The sequence below is a fragment of the Triturus cristatus genome, chromosome 4_2 (assembly GCF_964204655.1).
Source record: "Triturus cristatus chromosome 4_2, aTriCri1.1, whole genome shotgun sequence".
In the NCBI taxonomy this organism is placed as follows: domain Eukaryota; kingdom Metazoa; phylum Chordata; class Amphibia; order Caudata; family Salamandridae; genus Triturus; species Triturus cristatus.
The window spans coordinates 718,921,690-718,945,185 of NC_140586.1; the positions used below are offsets into that span (position 1 = coordinate 718,921,690).

Sequence of the window (23,496 nt, forward strand, 5' to 3'; positions counted from 1 at the left end):
GCTGCTGCTGCTGCCTTTGGACTCCGGCGGTCGGTTCTTCGGATCCAGGCCTAGCCCACCGTGAGACGGCCCTGGACTCGGAGGCTTGTCAGCTCGGGCGTGGGCCCCACCCCTTGAAAAACACCCTCTCAGCTTTGCAGGTTCTGCGGGAGTCATTGACATTCGACACCCGTGGGCCTCCGGTGGGGACAATCGCCGCTATTTTTCTTGATTATTCCACGTTAACTTGTCCTTGCCCCGGGCAGCAGCCATCTCGCCTCCGTTTGGTGTCGTAAAAGAAAGACTGATTCAGGGCGACGGCGGAAGAACCCGCCTGCTGTCCCGCCCCAAGGACGAACCACGGCATCGCTACAAGACCGCGGTGACGCCATGCTGACGCAAGCTGACGCTGATGAAAAACTCTCGAACTACTGAAGGGGATTCTGGTCCGGCAGCTAGTTAGTGGAAAGACTTATAATTGTGCACTGAACCCACCCGACCTCGCCCCAAAATGGCGCCGAGACGCCTCTCACACCGTGGCCGGCCTGAACGGTTATAGGCCCGTATTTGTATACTGACATTGTTTTAAATAAAGGGCTTCTTAAAGGAATTACGGAATCAGTGTCATGACAAATCATCTAGGTTGGTAAAGGTTTTCTTTTGAATAAATGATTGTTACTCCCAAGCAATAGAAAACAGATAATGCAGACCCCATTTACCTGAATCTTTTTTATTAACGGAATTTGTACCTGTCACATCTGTCTTTTTCCAAGAGTTGTCAGAAAATGATCGACTATAGCTTGAGGTATATGCCGAATGCAAGGTATGGTATCTTGCACCATAATATACGACCGATTGAGAAATACATGTACGACCAGGGAACCCGAATTTAGGAGATGAATGAAATGGAGCGTCTTTGTTTCGGAAGAAAAGAATAATAGGTCTGTGGTATTACCCACTCCTGCGGCTAGCCTGGTACGTGGTAAGTAGAACTTTTTCGTGTCTACGCGCGCTAATGTACTTTGAATACTGCACATCCCCTCCCCTCTTTTCCCCCTCTATAGGTCACGACGAAGTTCCGACTAAAGAATGGAGTGGACATGGACCGCACCATGTTCAATATAGGGAAAAACATAGACGAACGTTGTGGGATAATGCGCAAAGTGCAGACCATCATTGGGAACATGAAAAACTGTATGATATGATTGTGCGTGTGTGCTACGATTATGCGGCATGAATGTGTATGCATTTCATGCTTGGGTCGCTTGAGGAGAGCGTCATCGTATGATTGAAGTGCTTGTCTATCAATCAAAGGGAGGGGAGTAAAAGGTCCGACACCCCCCCTCAAGATAGACTACAAGATACTGAAAATACGCAGCATGCATAGGAAAGAGGACAAGAAAGGAAAGGTCCCCATACTCAACGTAGCCCTGTATCTCAGTCTTAAGTTTCTGCGCTTGATGTATGTACTGACATGCCCTATCCGGTATTTTTGTGTACGTGATCACCAAATTTATGTCTTTCCCCCGCTTGTGTTTTACATAGAACTGACCCATGCTACTCCAATATTGTGTGTGCACCAAGTAGCCTATTATCGTACACATGTTACTCTCTCTCTTTCGTTTTGTGTCATACGTATGCCAAATAGCCTACTTGATGTGTGTCTGTCTCTCTCTCTCTCTCTCTCTCTCTTACTCTCTCTCTTACTCTCTCTCTTACTCTCTCTCTTACTCTCTCTCTTACTCTCTCTCTTACTCTCTCTCTTACTCTCTCTCTTACTCTCTCTCTTACTCTCTCTCTTACTCTCTCTCTTACTCCCTCTCTTACTCCCTCGCTGAAGGCTTTCTTGCCCTCTTTGTTTTTTTTTTTTTTTGAACAAATTAACGACACATACCTCCTCAGTATGTGTATAATTGGCCTCGAACGCGGCGGTGTTCGAACAAATTGACAGAAACAAAAACGACCGTAGTTTACCACGTTACTACCTCTCCTTTCTGCAAATGTTGAACTTAATTGGCTGAGAAAGAAAGGACAGGTAAGACGACTGATGTCTCCCAATTTGGCCCTCATCACGGGGACCATATGTCAGTGGTTTTCGTTTTTAGAGCTTTAACAACACCATCTCCACCGCCCAGAATTGCCCCCGCCCAATTACCCCGAACTAGAATGTCTAAGCACCCCGTTCTCCCAAAATAACCCCAGCCCTGTACTAGCCGTCTCAGAGTATTTCGAACGAAACAGCTGATGACCTTATTCTCTAAAGGTACATCGCCTAAGCTGATAAGGGTTACTTATTGTCTCCAGCAAGAAAAATGTTTAGCTTATGTCCCTCCCCGAAATAGATACCTGTGAACCCATGACAGTAGCACCTCGCATTTTTTTCTTTTCATAAACTTAGCAGTCCTCGGAGGAAAATGTGTATTAACAGAACTTGTGTTAAGATGAACGAGTCTCTACCGGAGAAGCCGGTTCGAATTTTTTATAAACCAGAAAGTCAACAGATGTCAGGCTTCCTGCAACGATTATAGGGCACAGGAATCGACACCTAGCAGGCCAGACGATGAACAGGAACACCCACAGAAACCTGCACCACAGCAATGATTAATAGATTAGTAACACACACCGACATAAGAGTTAATAGACATCAATCATGCAGCGACCGACAAAAGCATTTCCCTAACTACTCGGTGGTTGGGAGAGAGGATGAAGTGTGTAAACGTCTTCCCTGACAACTCTCTAAGATTTTGTTTCTTGTACTCATTCAAAGATAACCTGCGGCCATCGGAAGAGAGGGGTCGGACGTGACGCACAGCCTGGCTGCGGACCATGGAACATCTATGGCATCGACCAAGGGGGAAGCAACGAAGCAAAAAGGGCGTGAGACGAGGCACCATTATCAGGATGATAAGCGATAGAACGAAGGGCTATCTCGAGGCCCCCTGCTCACTGACCAGCGTGCCTGAAGTCCCAACCCGTCGGGCCCGATTGATGGGCCCAGTGCTAGAAGATTCTGCTCTCCTTGGTCCGCTTTTTGATCCGATCCCACTCCACCCCCTCTTCCCTCGGCATCCCGAAGCACACCACACCCCTTCTCTCTCTCTCTCTCCCTCTTTTATATGGATTTTGAATTTGACTTAACTACAGAAGAACAAAAAGCGGGTACCCCGTCTCAAAGTACCTATGATAAAATGTGTTAGGGAACAGGACTGTGATCGGAGAACAACGAATGGTCACACCCTGCTACGTGAAAACTTGGATTTGAGCTGGACCTTAGCTCCACCGCCGGTGCTCAACAGTGCCAACAAAAGAAGAACAACAATAAGAGCTTACCAGTGATGGCTCGTTATAATAGGACACTGGAAAGAAGAACTCCCTTCCATGACTGTAACTCATGTTAAGTTGAATTCCTCTCCCAACCACCTTTTTATATTGACTATCTTCCTATCGAGTTTTCATGATATTGCGTCAGTCACTTCCAACTGTACATTGATAAGTTAAGAAACTCTAACTTGTATAATGACATTCGTATAACACCAGCCGTGCACACGACTATGCTGACTGGGCCTTAAGTAATGTACGAAATATCCCTTGTTTTGCCAGAAACATTTTTTGCTTTACGGTATCATGTTTGTGCTCAAACAAGCTCCCCTCCTATCCCTGGGCCTGACATGCGGCACAGCTGATGTAATTTTGTATGCACTACCTCCTCGCCTACTTTATCAACTGTATGTAACTATGTACAATTGTGTCAGATTGCTCCTGCCTGTCCTAAAAACTCTGTACTTTTAAGGAATGCATGAAAAACATTCACGGTATTATAGCTAAAGGGTTAACGAAGGTGAATGTCGGCCAGGCAAGCTGGCGAGATATGTTAAAAGGGAGGACTGTGGAAATTTAGCTTGTAACTGAACATTATCTGCGCCATCTTGCCTCTCCCCAGCGCCACGCACAGCGAACGCACGGCCGCCATTTTAGGCACCCCACTCTCTCTCCCCGCTCATTGCCGATCACCAGCGCGCCCCTCAGGCGCTGCGAACATCCCCCGCGCGCTGGCCACCCCCGCTCTCTCATACATGGGCCGTAAAACCTCTCCTTCTGCGCGACCCTGCCATGGAATCGCACCCCGTGCCTGACCAACACCTCCTTTCATCCCATACATGGTCATACATCCTTTCTGATAACCCCCATCCTCCGCGCCCGATTGTCCGAACCAATCCCAGGCCATCACCTAGCCCTGCGGATGCAGTTTATTGCCCCTACTGTAAGGAAAACACCCCACATCAAAGGGATTACAGCAGATCAAGGCCCCCACCCCCTGAGACCCGACCGGTTGCACACACCCCCGGGAATTGGCGGAATGTCCAGCTGTGTGATAGCCATCTCCTACTGTGGGTGGGGTGGGGACTTCCACTGAAGATATGTGTGGGAACGAGCTCGAAGTGGGGATTCCGAGGATGTTCTTTCTTGTATCAAGACAATCTCAAGAATGTGCCATGTGTGATAAACCTGCAATAAAGTCATAAACCTGTGTATAAGAGGCCAGGCCTCAGAGATGCAGTTAGAGCACCTCGTGACGATACCTTGCTGTCTGATCTGATGTGTTCTGCTCCGACGGAATAAAACTTTGTTTCCTGCCTTCCAGTCTCCGGCGCCTGCCTCTTTCATTGGTAAATTATCGAATGGTATGAGAGGCGATTACCGCTGGGCAATACTTGAAAGGTTATCGACTGAAACTGCCGCTACCATTTAACACTCTGACCTCAAGAACTATCGGCCCATCTCGCTCCTCCTCTTCAAAGTTGTAGAGAAAACAGTCAACAGGAAACTGACACGATTCATTGAAGAGAACGCCGTCCTTGACCTGTCCCAATCCGGATTCCGAAGCAACCACAGCACAGAGACCGCCCTACTTGCCGCCACAGACGACATCCGCACCCTCCTGGACCAAGGCCACTCCGCAGCCCTCATCCTACTCGACCTATTAGTGGCCTTCGACACCGTCTCCCATCGCACACTAGTCGCCAGACTACACGACGCAGGCAAACAAGGAACATCCCTGTACTGGATCCGATCATTCCTCACCGGAAGAAGCCAAAGGATCAGACTCGCACTCTTCCTCTCCGACCCCACGAAAATCACCTGCGGAGTTCCACAGGGTTCATCCCTGAGCCCCAACCTCTTCAACATCTACATGGCCCCCCTTGCAGCCATCGTCCGACAACACGGCCCCCCTCAGACCACACCAAGAATCTCGGCATAGTACTCGACTCATCACTCACCATGAACCGACAGGTCAACGCTGTTACCTCCAGCTGCTTCAACACCCTCCGCATCCTCCGCAAGACCTTCAAGTGGATTCCCCCTCAGTCAAGGAAGACAGTCACCCACGCACTCATCACCAGCAGACTGGACTATGGAAACGCACTCTACGCCGGCATCAACAAGATCCTAATCCGCAAACTCCAGACAATACAGAACACCGCCGCCAGACTCGTCCTCGGCATCCCCCGACATGAACACATTAGCCAACACCTACGAAGTCTCCACCTGCTCCCCGTGGAGAAAAGAGTCACTTTCAAAATCCTCACTCATGCCTACAAATGCCTACACAACAACGGACACAAGTACCTCAACGACAGAATCAACTTCCACGTAACCAAAAGAAACCTCTGATCTTCCAACCTCGCACTGGCTGAAACCCCGCACATCCACAGAGCCAGAGCAGGTGGAAGATCCTTCTCTCACATTGCAGCCAAGACCTGGAACGAGCTACCGGCAGACATCAGACGCGCCCCACTCCCTTAACACCTTCAGAAAGACCCTCAAGACCTGGCTCTTTGTCTAAACAGATCTTCGCCCCCCTCTCAGTGCCATGAGACCCTCACGGGTGAGTAGCATGCTTACTATTCCCAGATTGATTGATTGAACAGGAAAAACAAATGTAATTATTCCGCAAAAAAGCATTTGTAAACTTGTTTTTGTTATATTCATTCATACCTGCTGTCCTGAGATCACAGGCTAACGCCAGCTCCAAACCTCCTCCCAGTGCATGGCCATCAAGAGCAGCAATTGTAGGCATGGGCAGTGCAGCTAATTAAGAGAAAAAACACACACAAATATTACATTTTCATTAAACCTTACATAGAAAAATTCCTGCTAAGAAACATGCTAGCGTAGTTCATTGGCTTTCACTAGCAATTGGCTTTATGACTGAGAAGCCACAATAAATAAATATTGCAATGAGTCATCAGAATATTCTATTTGCAGGGCTGATTCTACTGGTCTATTAGAGCAAAGATTGGACTCAGGAAACTCAAGGACGGTTGGCCCAACAAGATCAATCAAACATGGTCTGTTCTAATGTTGCTTTGAAGGCTGAAGGAGCAGCCACGATCCAGCCCTGAAAAAGCCCATGACCCCATTCTAGCCACAACCCTCTGCCCGTGTCCACATATGGCAGAGCCGAACATGCACTGCTGACTCCGAGCAGCTCACTTTTACATGTAACTGGTTTAGCTGGCTTTGAAGAACAAGAGGCATGTAACAAAAGTTAGCAAAGCCAATAGGTCTTGCCTTTTGGGACTATTGGTTTTGGCTAAAGAAGAAACCTCCCCCCAAAAAAGTAAGAAGCAGCCGCAGCAGCCGTGTAATAATTTCTCGGCAGGGGGAAGATGGGGGTTGTTTTTATTTAGTGATCCAAGTTGGATTGGTTAAGTTAAAAAAAAAAAAAAGTAATGTCAACGTTTTTTTAAAATGTTGTTTTTAACAAAAGGGAACTGGAAGAAAGCAAGAAGGAGAGCTTCCGTGGAAGCAACATGGAGGCCACTGGTGGGGTGGGGGGGGGGGGAGGGAAATCACAGAGGACAGGGTAGAAAGCAACATTGAGGACAGCAGCAGAAGTGCACAACACAGGAAAGAGAGAGCAACATGGACCAAAGGGGAACAGAGGCACACGGGTGAGAGAGTGCAATGTGGAACAGGGAGAAGCAAAGGGGCCAAAAAGCAAAGGAGGGGAGAAGCACAGAAGTGCAAGCACAACACGGAAGGGCATGACTGAGAAGCTCACATGCAAGATAAACATGGAAGGTGATGGAGGGGAGAAGAGAATTACATAAGTTAGACGCTTGAAAGCCAAATGCACTCTCATGGAGTGCTTAATTAAAAAAGAAACAAGCATTTGCAATGCAATAGGTCTCGCATTTACGTGAGTTTGAGCTATTGACATTGTAAATGACAATGCCTTTTATTTATGTTTTGGTTTTTAAACCATAAATAAAAGGCATTGTCATTTACAATACTAATAGCTTCAACTCTCGCAAATGCGAGACCTATTGCATTGTAAATGCTTGTTACTTATGGTCCTTGCTTACAAGAAGCAAGGCTGGCAGTCAAAAAGGACAACTTTGCTTCTCATAAGCTACGACTACAAGTACAAAGTGCGTGTTTATGCAACACTTGCAGGTTTTGAAAATACAAATAAAAGGCATTGTCATTTACAAAGGCAATAGTTCAAACCCTCCCAAATGCGAGACCTATTGCATTGCAAATGCTTGTTAAATACTATGCACCCTGCCCAATTTGCCTACAGGGCATACTTGAGGGTGTCTAATATGCATTAAAAAGGATAGGTTTAGGGCTGGCCAAGGGTTTATTGTGCCAGGTTGAAATTACAGTTTAAAACTGAACTAAATGCTGCAGTAGCAGGCCTGAGTGATAATTACTTTAGTGGGTGGCACAATGAGTACTGCAGGGTATGGGTAAAGGTAATACAACTTTTCTAGGGACTTAAAAGTAATTCAATCTGTTAATTTGGTGTAAGGCAATGTTACCATGTTTGAAGGAGAGAGCATAAGCACTTTAGTAGTTGTTACCATTGTTAAAGTGTGCACAGACCTAAAGCCAACAAAAAACAAATTCATCAAAACAGGTGGTATGAAGGCAAAATATTTGGGGAAATACCAGACCACGGATGTCAGATCTAATTGCCTGTGCCTTTTAATGTTCCACTGTGCACCATGTGATCAATTGCAGGAATACTGACAGTTTCAGCATACTGCTTTTAAAGCTTTCCCGAGAATAGAATGGAAATGTTTGTTAGAATCCTAATGTACGGAGTGTTGGTGTAAGGTTCACGATGCCAAAATGTGTTCATACCTCCTGTCAGGAAATTTTAAACAGATTGCCTTGACTCCACACCTAACGAACTTCAGCATATGTAGGGAGAAGGACATAAAGATGCAACACTTTTAGAATTATAATGTGACATGCAGAACTGGTGCAAACTGAAATATACGTATGCACTGTTGAATCTGTCACCCGACGTCACCAGATTGGATCAGAAAAACAGTTGATTCCAAATTTGGATTATGTAAAATGCTAAACAAACAGATGCAGCATTGCTTGATAGCAAAACATGGTCACAATGCAATATGGTATGGTGTAAAATTGAACAATTTAGGGGCATATCATCATGCACGGCGTTAAAATTATCGCAGCTTTAGCGGCAGAAAACTGCCGCTAAAGCGGCGATAATGGGCTTGATAATATGCCACAGAGAATTTCAATAGAAGCCCATGTTCACACCAGAACTTGGGCTTCTATGGGAATTCTCAAGGGCATATTACCAAGCCCATTATCGCCGCTTTAGCGGCAGTTTTTTTTTTAAAGCGGCGATAATTTTAACGCCGTTTCTTGATAATATGCCCCTATGTTTCTTCATTTCTGCGTATAATATATATCCACATTTGCCCAGTTTCCTGCCGCTTGTCCCTCCAAGATCGATGACAGGTAATTTACATGGCTACACTAAAAGGGACATTGTTAGTTTCTTCCTGGAATGTTTGAACGCACACCTACCCTGCAGTAAGTCATTAGGAGCCAAAGACGAACGCAAGCACTATTTTAAAAAAAATAATTGCACAGCTTTATTATGACTCATCACTAATAACACTGAAAGAGTCTTGAGTTATGCAGCTGAGAAAACGAAAAACCGTAAGATGGAGGTCAGGGGGTTCTATGGTGTGTTCTGCTTTATCTATCCTTAGCGTGACCGTTTCTATCTGTGCCATTTGCAGTTGTGGAATTAAATAATGAGATCTAAGTAACAAATTACGAGAAGCAAATAATATTTCAGCCTTACTTTGAAATCAAAGCTCTAAAATATTGCGACTGTTCTATTACAATCAAGGAGCGTAAAATTCTCTTATGCAAAGACAAGGGGCCACAGATCGCAAGTTTAAATTAACGGGAAAGACATTTTGCACACAAAAGAGAGTGGGAGACTACACAGAGGTATGCGGCTGCCATTTTTAAAGAAGTGTGCACCATTCAAAAAATGTCACGCTGTGGTGGGCATGGTTTATCTCAAGCCAGCACACACAGAGACAAACACTTTCCTTTAAACGTCGATGCCAGTCTCTGGCGATGCTGATAAGAACCTACCAATCGTTAGCATGTTGCAATACACACATTTCTATTTACGCGTCATGTATGCTACAAGACAGCTGTCAACGTTACCGTATTGGTAAAGCCAGAATTCCCTGAGCACGTAGTGGAAGCTGTTATTAAAAATAGAGCAGGATGCCAAAGCCACGCAGCATGTGTCGAGGCCTCGCTGCAAACAGGGAGGTTCTGCGTTTGTGTGGAAGGCGCATCAACGGGCTAAAATAAAAAAAAACTGACTGCTGGCTGCTGCAGGGGCTGTGTGCACTTGAAGAGTGGAGGGAGGGCTTATAATGAAACCGAAGGGGAACAAGCATTTGCAATGCAATAGGTCTCGCATTTATACGAGTTTGAGCTATTGGCATTGTAAATGACAGTGCCTTTTATTTATGTTTAAAAAAAACCAAACTTAAATAAAAAGCATTGTCATTTACAATGCCAATAGCTCAAACTCGTATAAATGCGAGACTTAAGCTCTCAGTCGTGGCCCGTTATAAACACCCGGAAGTGACTAAAAAAAATACAGAAGTACAACATCCTGAAATAGGGAATGCAAGCTTAAGAAAACTTGTGAAATATAAACAGGAATTAAATTTCTGTCATAGATTACCTTATCGTTTTTTAAATTCACTGTTAAGAAGTAAATCAGTATTTTTGCCATTGAAGTTAAGGACATGAATATAGGGTCCGATAGGGACCCGTTTCAATGTCCAATTTTAATTAATGCCAGGTCTGAGACCCAGAGGGACCCAGCCCACTCAAAGTCCTGCTCCTGTGACATTCCCTTTGCTCTGAGGTGGGCGCGTGGCCTCCTGTGCCATAAGGGTACGATGAGGTGGAAGGCAGGAAAATGGCCAGGGAGCAGCCAGCAGCTGCAAATGTTTGGGCAGGGCAGGTAATGGAGTCACACATGTATACCTAAAGCAAGAGGGACGCAATAGGGGAAACACAGAGGTCCCGCGAACAGCACTAAGTGACAGCCAGGCTATGGGTGGCCACATTTGATTATGGCTGCGTTTTTGGGGTTATATAGCATTTCTGTCTGGTGAGAGCTGCTGGATAAGGTCCATGGGAAAGAGCTCCTGTCCCATCTCTCCGTTGAAAGGACTGCATCAGGTCACATATATGAGACTGTAAAAGATCTGCTCTTCAGAGAATGCAAAGGAAAATGTAACATGGTGACATGTTGGCAAAATATATATTTCGATGCTCTTTCTGCAAAAAAACATTTGTGTGTGCATGCGTGTGTGTGTGTGTGTGTGTGTGTGTATGTATATATATATATATCCACCAGAAGAAGCACCCAACATTTGAAGGCCTCACACCGGCGTGCTTGTAAACTGATTTATTCGTAGGCAGCACTTCAACAAGTCTCGTACAGCACAGCTTAGTAAAACAGCCACCAATCCGTCAAACGTTTCAGGCATCATCGCCCTTGCTCACTGACACAGCTGCTTGAGGAGAAAGCGGCACATCTTGCTTCATTAAATATGCTAATGATGTCCCGCCCATCGGGCGTTTACGCAAAGTGCATTATGGTTCTTAGAGTTTTTATCGTAATCAATCCATTTGGGGTGCCGCTCTACCAGCTCCTTCTAAAAGTTTTTAAAGACCACAGTGGGTCGCTGGGCAACTTACGAAGCTGTTGGCATGCTGACTTATGCCTAACGAAACGTAGCACGTCGTTCCCTCTGTGCCGCTTTAGTAGCAGCAACCGGACCCGCACTTCCGCGGGGGGGCCTTCCCGACCTGGCGCAGGCCGTAATAAATCCACCAGAAGAAGCACCCAACATTTGAAGGCCTCACACCGGCGTGCTTGTAAACTGATTTATTCGTAGGCAGCACTTCAACAAGTCTCGTACAGCACAGCTTAGTAAAACAGCCACCAATCCGTCAAACGTTTCAGGCATCATCGCCCTTGCTCACTGACACGGCTGCTTGAGGAGAAAGCGGCACATCTTGCTTCATTAAATATGCTAATGATGTCCCGCCCATCGGGCGTTTACGCAAAGTGCATTATGGTTCTTAGAGTTTTTATCGTAATCAATCCATTTGGGGTGCCGCTCTACCAGCTCCTTCTAAAAGTTTTTAAAGACCACAGTGGGTCGCTGGGCAACTTACGAAGCTGTTGGCATGCTGACTTATGCCTAACGAAACGTAGCACGTCGTTCCATCTGTGCCGCTTTAGTAGCAGCAACCGGACCCGCACTTCCGCGGGGGGGGGCCTTCCCGACCTGGCGCAGGCCGTAATAAATCCACCAGAAGAAGCACCCAACATTTGAAGGCCTCACACCGGCGTGCTTGTAAACGGATTTATTCGTAGGCAGCACTTCTTCTGGTGGATTTATTACGGCCTGCGCCAGGTTGGAAGGCCCCCCCCGCGGAAGTGCGGGTCCGGTTGCTGCTACTAAAGCGGCACAGATGGAACGACGTGCTACGTTTTGTTAGGCATAAGTCAGCATGCCAACAGCTTCGTAAGTTGCCCAGCGACCCACTGTGGTCTTTAAAAACTTTTAGAAGGAGCTGGTAGAGCGGCACCCCAAATGGATTGATTACGATAAAAACTCTAAGAACCATAATGCACTTTGCGTAAACGCCCGATGATCGTGCCGGAGGATAGGCATTATCGCAGGAACATCGCGTTATGCCTAAATCTGTCATGCAACGCGAAAGAAATCTCTGGACAGCATGAATAAATTAAAACCCACTATACTGATGCAGGTACGAAAAAAGAACTTTTATTTAAAAAGCATATGGATTTTACGAGTGTCCATGCAGCACATAGCAAGTAACAATGCATCATGGGGATTGCAGTATTGAAAGACTGTCACGTGATTTTCACATTAAAAGGCGCGCACGATTGCACTGTGCATTTACAAAACTCCACCTGTGAACAAGGCAAAGGTTGCTGAAACACGTAAGGAGTACTTACTGCGCTGCTGTACCTGCTAATAAATGCTTTTCTCCGGTAATGGGCCTCATTTGTGTTTCTGACGGAAGTCAATTGATGGGTCTCTCCGGGACCATTGTTTGGAGGCCGCCCTGTAGAGTCTGGGGCTCCTGTGCCTGGAGGCAGTGTTTTGGATATATATATATATATATATATATATATATATATATATATATATATATATATATATATTCATCACCAAGGTTGCCCATATGGAGTCACCACACACGAAGGGGTTACCGCTCAGGATGCCACAGGTAGCAAGGTGTCTGCATGCCCCCAGCCTTTTCAAGCAAGCCATACGCGTTTCGAGCAATGGAAATGCTCTTGTTCACTGGCATTCAAGACGAAAGAAGCAGGTGAGTTTGGAACCATAATTTATTCAAATTTAAGTCCCGCCCATGTGGGCGTTGTTCAAACCGGCATTCTGGATATAGTAGTTCCGTGGTATGTCGAAACGCGTATGGCTTGCTTGAAAAGGCTGGGGGCATGCAGACACCTTGCTACCTGTGGCATCCTGAGCGGTAACCCCTTCGTGTGTGGTGACTCCATATGGGCAACCTTGGTGATGAATTTAATGCGGCCAGTCCGGTCGCGGAGTTGCCCCGCCGCTTTACGAGCGGATCCTGAGTGTTCGTTAACATGGACACTCGTTGGAACAGAGGGGGCCTGAGCCACGGGCATATATTGGGAAGTGGTCAGCGTTGCCATTACAGACCTTTCGCCCAATCGGGATTATATTTTAATTTGGATGATTGCAGCAGCGCACTTGCTTTGAGGAACTGCTAAGTCTTCCGGCATACCACGGAACTACTATATCCAGAATGCCGGTTTGAACAACGCCCACATGGGCGGGACTTAAATTTGAATAAATTATGGTTCCAAACTCACCTGCTTCTTTCGTCTTGAATGCCAGTGAACAAGAGCATTTCCATTGCTCGAAACGCGTATGGCTTGCTTGAAAAGGCTGGGGGCATGCAGACACCTTGCTACCTGTGGCATCCTGAGCGGTAACCCCTTCGTGTGTGGTGACTCCATATGGGCAACCTTGGTGATGAATTTAATGCGGCCAGTCCGGTCGCGGAGTTGCCCCGCCGCTTTACGAGCGGATCCTGAGTGTTCGTTAACATGGACACTCGTTGGAACAGAGGGGGCCTGAGCCACGGGCATATATTGGGAAGTGGTCAGCGTTGCCATTACAGACCTTTCGCCCAATCGGGATTATATTTTAATTTGGATGATTGCAGCAGCGCACTTGCTTTGAGGAACTGCTAAGTCTTCCGGCATACCACGGAACTACTATATCCAGAATGCCGGTTTGAACAACGCCCACATGGGCGGGACTTAAATTTGAATAAATTATGGTTCCAAACTCACCTGCTTCTTTCGTCTTGAATGCCAGTGAACAAGAGCATTTCCATTGCTCGAAACGCGTATGGCTTGCTTGAAAAGGCTGGGGACATGCAGACACCTTGCTACCTGTGGCATCCTGAGCGGTAACCCCTTCGTGTGTGGTGACTCCATATGGGCAACCTTGGTGATGAATATATATATATATATATATATAAATATATAAATAATGCATACCGTTTCGCAGTAGCTCATAACATGCACACATTGTGGACCCTTTTAAGTGTAAAACCACAACTTGTTTCTCCAGCAGCGGATATATCATGATTTCATTCAATACACGGCAGTTTCCACCACCCAGCTGCAGGAGCTCACGCTTGGGTTGCCGAAGGTTGCCGTTTTGTAGTTGCAGATGCTGTTTTGCTTTTGTTTTGATCGCTCTCGGGTTCCCAGAGGTCATAGTGTCACCTGAATCATGAACAGCTGCATCAGACAATGTAGAAATGTAGCCTACAGCCGGGTGCGGGAAAGGGGCCGGCTAAGGTGAAAAGGAACCAGCGATGTTGTTGAATATTTCACAAGGGGGCACCGAGAAGTCCTTGGCCCCACGCGTGTTGTTCTTGAATACAGCTTCAGTTTCATTAACCGTGTTGAAAATGACACCCGCGGGAGATGAGCAGGCCTCTTTAATCACAGGCAGACGGGTGGCTCTCTGCACTGGGCGCCCCCCACCTGGGTGCATGGCCCTTCGACTCCCACAGTGAGGGGTAAACCACAGCGCAAACCAGATGGCGGCGGTGTGGAATGAGGCGCCGAGACCTCAGAGACAGCCAGGGCAATAAAGTGTCAGAGCAGGGGGGTTGCCTTGGGAAAGGGAGCAATTATGGCTGGGATTCCCAGTGGCATGCAGATGGGTTTGTGGCCTTTTTGTTAAGCACCTGTAAATTCTTTAGGGTGAGAGAGAGCAGGATGCATCTGTAAAGGTAACAAAAAAGACACAAGTAATCCTGAAAATCTAAGCTGAAGTTGGCCGCGCCAGCCCATCCCCCCCACCTGCTTCCAGGCTTCCCCCAGTTTTCAGTTCTTCAAACACTTATGCTTTGTGAGCACAGCTGTACTGTCAATAACAGCCCAACCTCGGCCCCCCCCTCAAAATAAGCAAACACCACAGTCAGTGCCCCGGTCACGAGTAATATGGGTTTTAAAGCAGATTGTAGTGGAAGGCCTGTGTCCATGTTTTTAATCGCCAATCATCAAGATTGTTTTTTTGCAAAGCATTGAAAAAAAAAACAATTTAAATTAATACCATGACATAGCTGGGAGTCCATCCAGAGAGATGCGTCTGATACGTACCGCGCTGTCTCTCATGTTTGGGCATGAAAGTAACTGTTATAAAGGGCAGGTGGAGGCAGGGCTGGACCTATTTATGAACTTTGCTATAATTTCCCTGCAGATGACAACAGGTTCTCCTTGGAAAAGAAAGCGCTATTCACAAGAAATATCGGGACATTTTCGCCGAGTGCAAACAAAGTGAAAACAAAACCAGTCTACACGTCCTAATGTTATCGCCGAAGCAGGCGCATGCTTTTTTTCTGTTTATTACTGCTCTGTAGTAATGGCAGCACCCATGCTTTAGCTTAAACATCTTAAGCTAAAGTTGGGTGCTGAGATTGCTTCAAAAGTAAAGAATTGTCTATTTCTTTACTTTTGAAGCAATCTCAGCACCCGACTTTAGCTTAAGATGTTTAAGCTAAAGCACGGGTGCCGCCATTACTACATAGAAGTAATAAACAGGAAAATAAGTATTCAGCCATGAAGCACCTACGTTATCCTGGGTGTTGAAACATCTACTGTTCTTAAATGGTTTGATACATTTCACCTTCGGACGGATGGTACTGAAACCCTAACTGCATGTGAGGAGCAAAAGAAAACTCCTTTTGTAAGAGGCTGTGAAGTGTACAACTTGCTCACACAGCAGCACCCAGCTACATATGCAGGCCACCGACGTGGGCAGCAACGGACGCTCTAGAAATAAAGACAGAATAAAACAAGAACAACAAGCAGGAAGTGGGATAAGGGAGGGGGTAGGGGAGAGAGGCAATGCAGGCTGGCAAATGGTGAGCACTTTTCGCATGCGGCCGCGAAAGTGAAAGAAAACAAATGCTTTCAGGCTGCCAAATGGTGCGCGCGCCCGGAGCACATGCACTGTAGTTGGCGGCCTGAAATGCACTCGTTTCCACTTCCAAAAGTCGCTTACTATAAGTCTCGCCAGAGCAGCGCTAAAGCGCTGTCTCAGGCGAGACCTAATAAAAATGGCCAGCAATGGTCCAAAAGCATAAACATGCTGGCATCAGGGTGTGAAGCACTCACCCGGGAGAAACTAAGGCAAACTCTCCCGAGGAAACAACCGCGCGCCACTCGCAGGTCAGAGGAGGAAACACAGGCACACTTAGCGGAGGAAACAAAGGACACATAAACGCACGCATGTGAGTGTCTGAGTGAGCAGCAGCGAGGAAAAGTAAACATTTTAACAAGCAAACATTTTAACAAGCATTGGCCGCGCAAAACGCGATGGTGGGGGATAATGAACAGGCATTGAACGCGCGAGACGCGATGGTGGGGGGGGGTGGGGGAGAGAAGCGCGAGTAGAGATAAGCTGGTGTGAAATAGCAGCAGGGAAGGGGGCGGAGAGGGGCTACGAGGGAGAGCGAAGTAAAGCCATATGGCTGCTTTGCGCGCGTGCACGCCTCGTGCACTGTAGCTCTATGCCAGGGGAAGCACTTTCAAAAACCCACTACAAAATGTCTCCACTACAAAATGTCTCAAAGAGACAGCTTTCGCTGTCTCAGCGAGACCTAAAAAGGAGTGTCTGAAAAGTAAGCAGTGGAAGGGCACAAGTAATTAGGATATGCTCCTGGGGAGGGAGAAACACAAGAAAGCACACACAAACAGTGTTCAAAGCAGGCCTGACTGGATTTGTCAGTTGCTTTATTAAAATCATGCCACGTAATGCGATGAACACTACATTTTCTTAATCCCACTGCAAAAGCAATTAAAATGTACAACAAAAATAAAATATGAATTTTATGCCAATGTGAATCTGCTCAGCCAGCACTTGCACTAGGGTTTACAGCAACATCTGGCCATAAAGTTCCTTCTCAACTTTCACATATTGACTTCCATAACAAGTAGATAGATATAGACAATATGTAATGGTTCTTAATCTTGGATATGAATTCGCTTTACTGGATACTCGGATGCATAGTTTCAGTCACTCAAGAGTAAATAAACGCAAACATAGACCACAACAGTCCATGAAAACAATATTCAAGTAATGAATTCCAAATGTTTGGTAAAAAATGGGGAACAGAGAGCCATGTTTAGAGAAAAGGGCTGGTGGTTTTTGTAAGGAGGTTAGGGTTGTGGTGGGGAGGTGGTGGTAAGGCTGGTGGTATGGTGGTGAGTGGTGGTGGTAGTTTTGGGGGTGGTAGTCAGGCTAGTAGTAGGGCAGGGCGATGGTGGTTAGGGTGATTGTGGTGGTTAAGGTGGTAGAGGCTGTAATTAGAGTGGTGGTTCGGGCAGTTGTTGGCTGGGCTGGGTGGTGATGGGGTGGGTGGTGTTTATGGTGGTGATGGAGATGTTTGGTGTTAGGGGGCAGGGTGATGTTTAATAGGTGGAGGTGATGGTTAATAGGGTGGTAGTGGTAGTTAGTAGGGTGGTGGTGGTAAGTAGAGTTGTTAGGATTGTGGTAGAGTGGTGGTGTTAGGTTGCTGGTGGTGAAGAAGGTGAGATGTAGTGTTGGTAAGGGTGGTGGTGATGTTGGTGGCGGTAGGGTGGTGAAGGGGTGGTGGTGAAGGTAGTGGTGGTTATGGTAGGTTGGTGAGTAGGGTGGTGGTGGTGTTGGTTATGGTGGTGGTAGGGGGATGATGGTTGAGTAGGATGTTGGTGGTAATGGGCTGGTTAGGGTGGTGGTAGTTAGTGTGGTGGGTGGTTGTGGTGGTTATTTTGGTGTTTAGGGTAGTGATTGTGTTTTGGGTGGTTGTTAGCATCAGAAGGTGGTTGTGGTTGGGAAGGTGGTTATTAGGGTTAGTTGTCAATGATTAGGGTGGTGATGATTAGGACGGTGTTGGTGGTTAGAGTGGTTGTGATTAGGGTTACGTGGCTGTTAGCACTTTGGTGGATAGGGTAGTTGTAGCTAGGGTTGGTGATTGTGGGTGGGGTAGGATGGTGATGGATACTAAGGTGGTGGTGGTGGTTAGGGTGGGGTGGTGGTTAGGGTGAGGTGATGTTGTTGGGAGTGGTTTTGGTTAGGGTCGGATAGTGGTGGTGGTCAGAGTGGTTAGGGTGGTGGTGGTTAGGGTGGTGGTGGTGGGTGGGGGTGGTGGTTAGTGTTGTGTGGTGTTGATGGTTAGGGTCGTAGAAGTTAGGGTGGTTGTTTGGGTGGTGGTTAGAGTGGTGGTGGTGGTTAGGGTGAGGTGATGTTGTTAGAGTGGTTTTGGTTAGGGTCGGATGGTGATGGTGGTTAGGATATGGTAGTGGTGGTAATGGACGTGTGGAGGTGGTGGTTAGGAGGGGGTGGTGGTGGGTAGGATGGTGGTGGTTAGCGTGTTGGTGGCTACGGCATGGTGGGGGTGGGGGTTAGTGTAGGGTGGTGAGGTTGGTGGTGGTTAGCATGGAGGTGGTGGTAGGGGTAGTGCAGATGGTGGTGGCTATGGTACTCTAGCAGTGATTAGGGTAGTGGCTAGGTTAGGGTGGTGGTGCTTAAAGTAGGATGGTGGTTACTGTGGTGGTAGTCAGGATGAAGTTAAGGGTAGGGTGGTGGTAGGCTGGTTAGGGTGATGTGTTTAGGGTGGTTGGGGGTAGTGGCCGTTAGGGTCTTAGTTTTGGTGGTGTTAGGGTGGAGATCATTAGAGTGCTGTGGTTTAAAGTGGTAGTGGAGGTTATGGTGGTGGCTAGGGTGTTTGTGGTTGGGTGGATAGGGTGGCAGTGTTTAGGGTAGGGTGGTTGTATTTAGGGTAGGATGGTGGTAAGGTGTTCATAGGCTGGTTACGGTGGTAGTGGTTAGTGTGGTGGTAGTTAGGGTGGTTGGGTGAGTGTGGTGAAGGTGGTGTTGGTTACAGTGTGGTGGGTGGGAGTCAGGGTGGTGGTTATGTGGCTATTAGGTTGGTGGTGGTTTAGGGCGGTGGTAAGGTGGTGTTTCTATAGTGCTTAGAAACAGAAAAGTGTAGTCAGAGCAAGCAGGGAGTGAAATGTCAGCTTCATCACTGAGAAATGGCCTCACACAGCGACACCTGCAAGGCTTCCATCCCTTGGAAACTGAAAGCACACGTGACTTGCTTATTTATTCGTTTTACTACCTGCTTAGCTGGGTTGTTTGAGGAGCATGGGCCTATGCACTGTGGTGAGCCTATCAACTGTATTCCGAGGAGATCATGTTATTGTTTGAGGCAGGGGTCTGAGGACTGTTGCGCACAACAGCTGACCAGAGGCAATTAGATGAATTTAAAGACAATCACTGCATACTGTATGGATTAAGTTGTGTTTTTGTCATATGATGGCAGGCAGCCACCGTGGAAATCTTTCTGACTAGGATCATTGTGTTTGCCTGTGAAACAATTGCTTAACCTAGGGACAGTTTAGGTAAGATTATCCTGGCTTTACTGTTCGCTACAATAAACAAAACAACAGAGAGGCAGCAGAGAAACACATGGAAATGAGAGAGCAATATGGGAGAGGGGGGTGGAATCTCATGGGCGAAACAGTAATGTGGATATGGGAGTGCACAGAAGCGCACAAAGCTTTAGACAACAAAGTGTAAGAAGGGGAGAATCATACAACGGACCGAACTGAAAAACACATTCGCTCTCTTGGTGAGCTGCATAACAGTTAAAAAGAGTTCCAGAAAAGCGAGCAGTTATGGAAGAATAGACGGAGCCAACTAGAGAGTTGGTAAAAAAGCTATGCTCCCTCGGAAGGACATAAACAACTTGAGGAGCTTAAACAAAGAAAACTAATCAATGGAAAGCAAGCAAATGTGAGTGGCAAAGCCAATGGTAAATAATATGCTGAATGCATTCCAGGCTCAGCTTTCCGAATGTCCATAAAAAGTATTTTGAAACCAGACAGCTGTACTGTTTGATAGGCTTCCACCTAAAAAGGTGCTAAGGCAACGAATGGTTACTCTGTGGGTGGCTGGAGTCTTGAGAAGGAAAGGCCTGCTCCCTCTACTTCTAATAGATGAGCCAGAGAGAGAGAGAGAGGAAGCATTCACTTCATTTGTCAGGTGTTGGACCTGGCCCCCTCTGCAGGGTCACCCCCAAAATTGTTGCCTTCGCCCTCCACTTTTCTCTGAATTGTTTTTATTGGCCTTAGGACTCTGTAAACTTTACCACTGCTAACCAGCACTAAAATATTGTTGTATTGTATATGAATTTGTATAGCGCTCTGTCCCATAACGTGTAGCCTGGCGCTAAAGATTATCCTACAGACGCTGTGCAACCTGCAACTATGTGGGCAGAAACGAAGAAGGCACTATGACTAGGCTATGTTAGCTCCTAGGAAAGAGCCACGTTTTCAGCTTCTTTCTGAAGCTCTGCAGATTCTCGGTTTGTCTGAGATCAAGCGGTAGTTTGTTCCATAGACGCGAGGCTGCAGAGCTAAATGATCTGCCTCCCATCCGGGTTTTCTTAAATCTGGCTGTACACACCAGTTTGGCAGATGAAGAGCGGAGGTTTCTAGCTGGGGCATACCAGGAGAATTTGCTCTGCAGTGGTCTAGGTCCCACTCTGTGTACTGCTTTATGAACAATGCAGCTTGATTTAAACTTTACTCTCTGTAGGATCGGTAGCCAGTGGAGATCCTTCAGCGATGAGGATGCCGAGGACCTACATGGTCTCTTCAAAGCTAGCTTGGCTGCTATTATTTGGATTCTCTGCAATTTTTTGATCAGAAACATTGGTGCTTCAAGTAGCAAAGCGTTGCAGTAATGTAGCCTGCTCATGATGTTTTATTTAATGCTTCCTGTGTGTGGATCTGAAACTGAACCAGAGTTGCCTGTGTATCTTTGGCTACTCCCTCATTCTGCTTCTCTAATGTCGCTGATTCCGATTAATCATTTGTATTGTTCATCCCGGCCTCCTTATTATGTTCCAGGCCATCAATGATTTTCTTAATTTTCTCCTCAAAGAACACTGCCAGCCCATCGCATAGCTCTTGTGTGGTTACAATCTTATTTTTCGTACTATCACGTTTGGACAAATCCTTCACTATGTTAAAGATTGTTTTAACCCTATCAGGTGCCTGTAACATGAGTTTCTCATAGTACTCTGCTTTAGTGTTAGCAATTGTTCCTTTATAAGTCTACAATTCTTTTCGTAAGGTTCATTTGTCCTTTTCCTCATACAGTTTCTGCCATTTTCTCTCTGCCTGTTTACAGATTTTCCTTTGTTCTTTTAGTTCCTCGCTGTACCATGGGGCTGAAGGCTTATCCCTATTTTTTAGCTTTTTCGTAGCTACCAAATTGTCAAGCATGTGATTGATCTGACCACAGAAATTGAGATAATTTTCTTCCACCGTTTTGTTGATATCAAAAGAGCCCTCTCCAGAGCATAACGGGGGATGTTTCATTTTCAACAGCTTGGCCCATTCCCTTCCCTGGTGATAAGTGCCTGATTGAGTAGTTTTATTTAACCCTGGGCGTAGTACTACGCTACGTTTGCGGAGCATGCGTAGTTTGCGCTACTACGCAAATTGCACGTAGCACAGTACAAAAACGTGTAGCGGGCATTTTTTGCTTGTTCGCGGTCCTCTACGTCAAGTTGGCGAACGCGAGCGAGCAAAATTAACATCCCGGCAGAACTTTTTCCTCATTCACGATCAGCAACATCAAGCTGCCGATCACGAGCGTGGAAAATAAACCTCCCAGCGAGATTTTCAACGCAGGGAGGTCAGGTTTCTCATTGAGAGTGTTCGTGTATACTCGCGACCACTCGCAATGAGAAACTACCAGTCCGCGTTGAGAAAGCTGCAGCTCGAGTACAAATCTACTCGAGCAGACTGCTTACACTGTGCAAGATGCTGTTTGCAAGGATTGCACAGTGCGGACAAGCATCCGGCACTGTGCAATCAGTGCGAACAGCATTTCCCTACTGCACTACGCAGTTTGCGTAGCGTGCGAAGTGCACTTAGCGTAGCTACGCGTAGCGCAACTACGCAAACTACACCCAGGGTTAGTTTTATTACTCACTTTAGGAGGTGTTAGTAGAAAGTGAATGAAAAAATGAACAGTCCAACACATTGGCAATATGTCTCCTACCGTTACCTCCATGTGGTTCGCGAATATGAGATCTAAAATATGGCCACCCTGATGTGTTGGTTATTTCACCAATTGTTGCAAGCTTATATTTTCACATGCTTGTAGTAATTCTTTCAGAGCGGAGTCAAGACTCCAGTTATCCCAAAGATGAAAATATCCCAAAATAATCATCCTGGAGTGGGTGAGTGACATATTGTATATGGTGTCAATCAAGGCTTGGTTTTGTGGGTTTGATCCCCCTGGGGGTCTGTAACATACTATGCCAGAGAACAATTGTCCTTTGGCATCCTTGAGGGTGATTCCTAACATTTTAATGCCTTCCACTTCATCAACATTTATAGAGGCAATGTTCCACTTCTCTTTATGTATCACTCCCACCCCTCCTCCCCTCCCACTTAGCCTGGATTTGTGGAATACTTTATAACTCGGGGGAGGCTAGCCCCAGTTCGACTTCCGAGTCAGAACGTGTCCAGATTTCTGTAAAAACAATGCATCAAAATCATGGCCTTGCAGTAGCATATAGATCTCCTGATGGTGTTTTACTAGGGATCTCACATTGATTAGACCACATTTCAGACTATCTGATGTGCGGTTTGACGAGGGGTCCCTTCCTTCTATCAATTCCTCATCTTTATGGCCCACGACTCCCTGCTCACCTATTGTCAATAGTTGCTCCCTCAAGTAGTGAATTCTAGTATTTCCACGTGTATGGTGTTCCTGTTTGGCAGTATCGCTGTGCGCGGTCGGTGCGCAGACGGGCTTGCCTTAGGCGTGCCTTTCGTGCGCGCGCTGCGTGCTTGCATAGCCTCTCCTTAAATAGGGAGGAGCGTTAGGGGAGTCCAACTGGAGCGCTAAACTGCTGACCAAGATGGCGTGTGCTCGGTGACCCGCTCTGACAGGCAGAAGTACACCAGCTCACCTTGGCCAATCAGCGTGCGTTAAAGTGCTAGTGCAGGGCTCTGAATAGGTTTTCAATAGTTTAAAACCAGTTTAAAAAACACAAAGTCAGTGTAAACACAATCAAAATTCTTTCCAAAAAATAGGTGCGCGCGTGCAAAGTGCTAAAGCGGAGTCACGCTGTGTCAATATCCGCATTCAGGGACGCGCCAAGGGTAATCTTGTGCTCTCTATCTAAAACATTGTAGATTGGGGGCATAGCCAATTAGCATATTTAATTGACTTTTAAGACCCAAGTAAAGTGGCACCTACATGTTCTCAGTGCCTGTAAATTAAATATTACTTGAGGGGCTGCAGCACTGATTGTGCCACCCACTTAAGTAGCCCTTTAAACATGTCTCAGGGCTACCCCTGCAGACCCTGTGTGTGCAATTTAGACTGCAATTTCGACCTGGCAAAATAAACCTTTTGCCATCCCCAAACCTTCCTTTTTAATACATATAGATCACCCCTAGGATAGGCAACCGGGTCCTAGACAACCTAGGTCCAGACAGCCCAGAGGGCA

At 46.5% G+C, this 23,496-nt stretch overlaps 1 protein-coding gene across 2 annotated transcripts in view; it reads right to left on the reverse strand.

The window, feature by feature from the left end:
* The window catches only part of LOC146834958 (enoyl-CoA hydratase domain-containing protein 2, mitochondrial-like), a 217,090-nt gene that overhangs the window by 72,931 nt on the left and 120,663 nt on the right, over nucleotides 1-23,496 (reverse strand). For both annotated transcript variants that reach the window (XM_085602601.1, XM_085602600.1), the window contains exon 5: nucleotides 5,977-6,069. In XM_085602601.1, coding sequence (XP_085458727.1) covers nucleotides 5,977-6,069 — 93 coding nt within the window. The remainder of the gene's footprint in view (nucleotides 1-5,976; nucleotides 6,070-23,496) is intronic.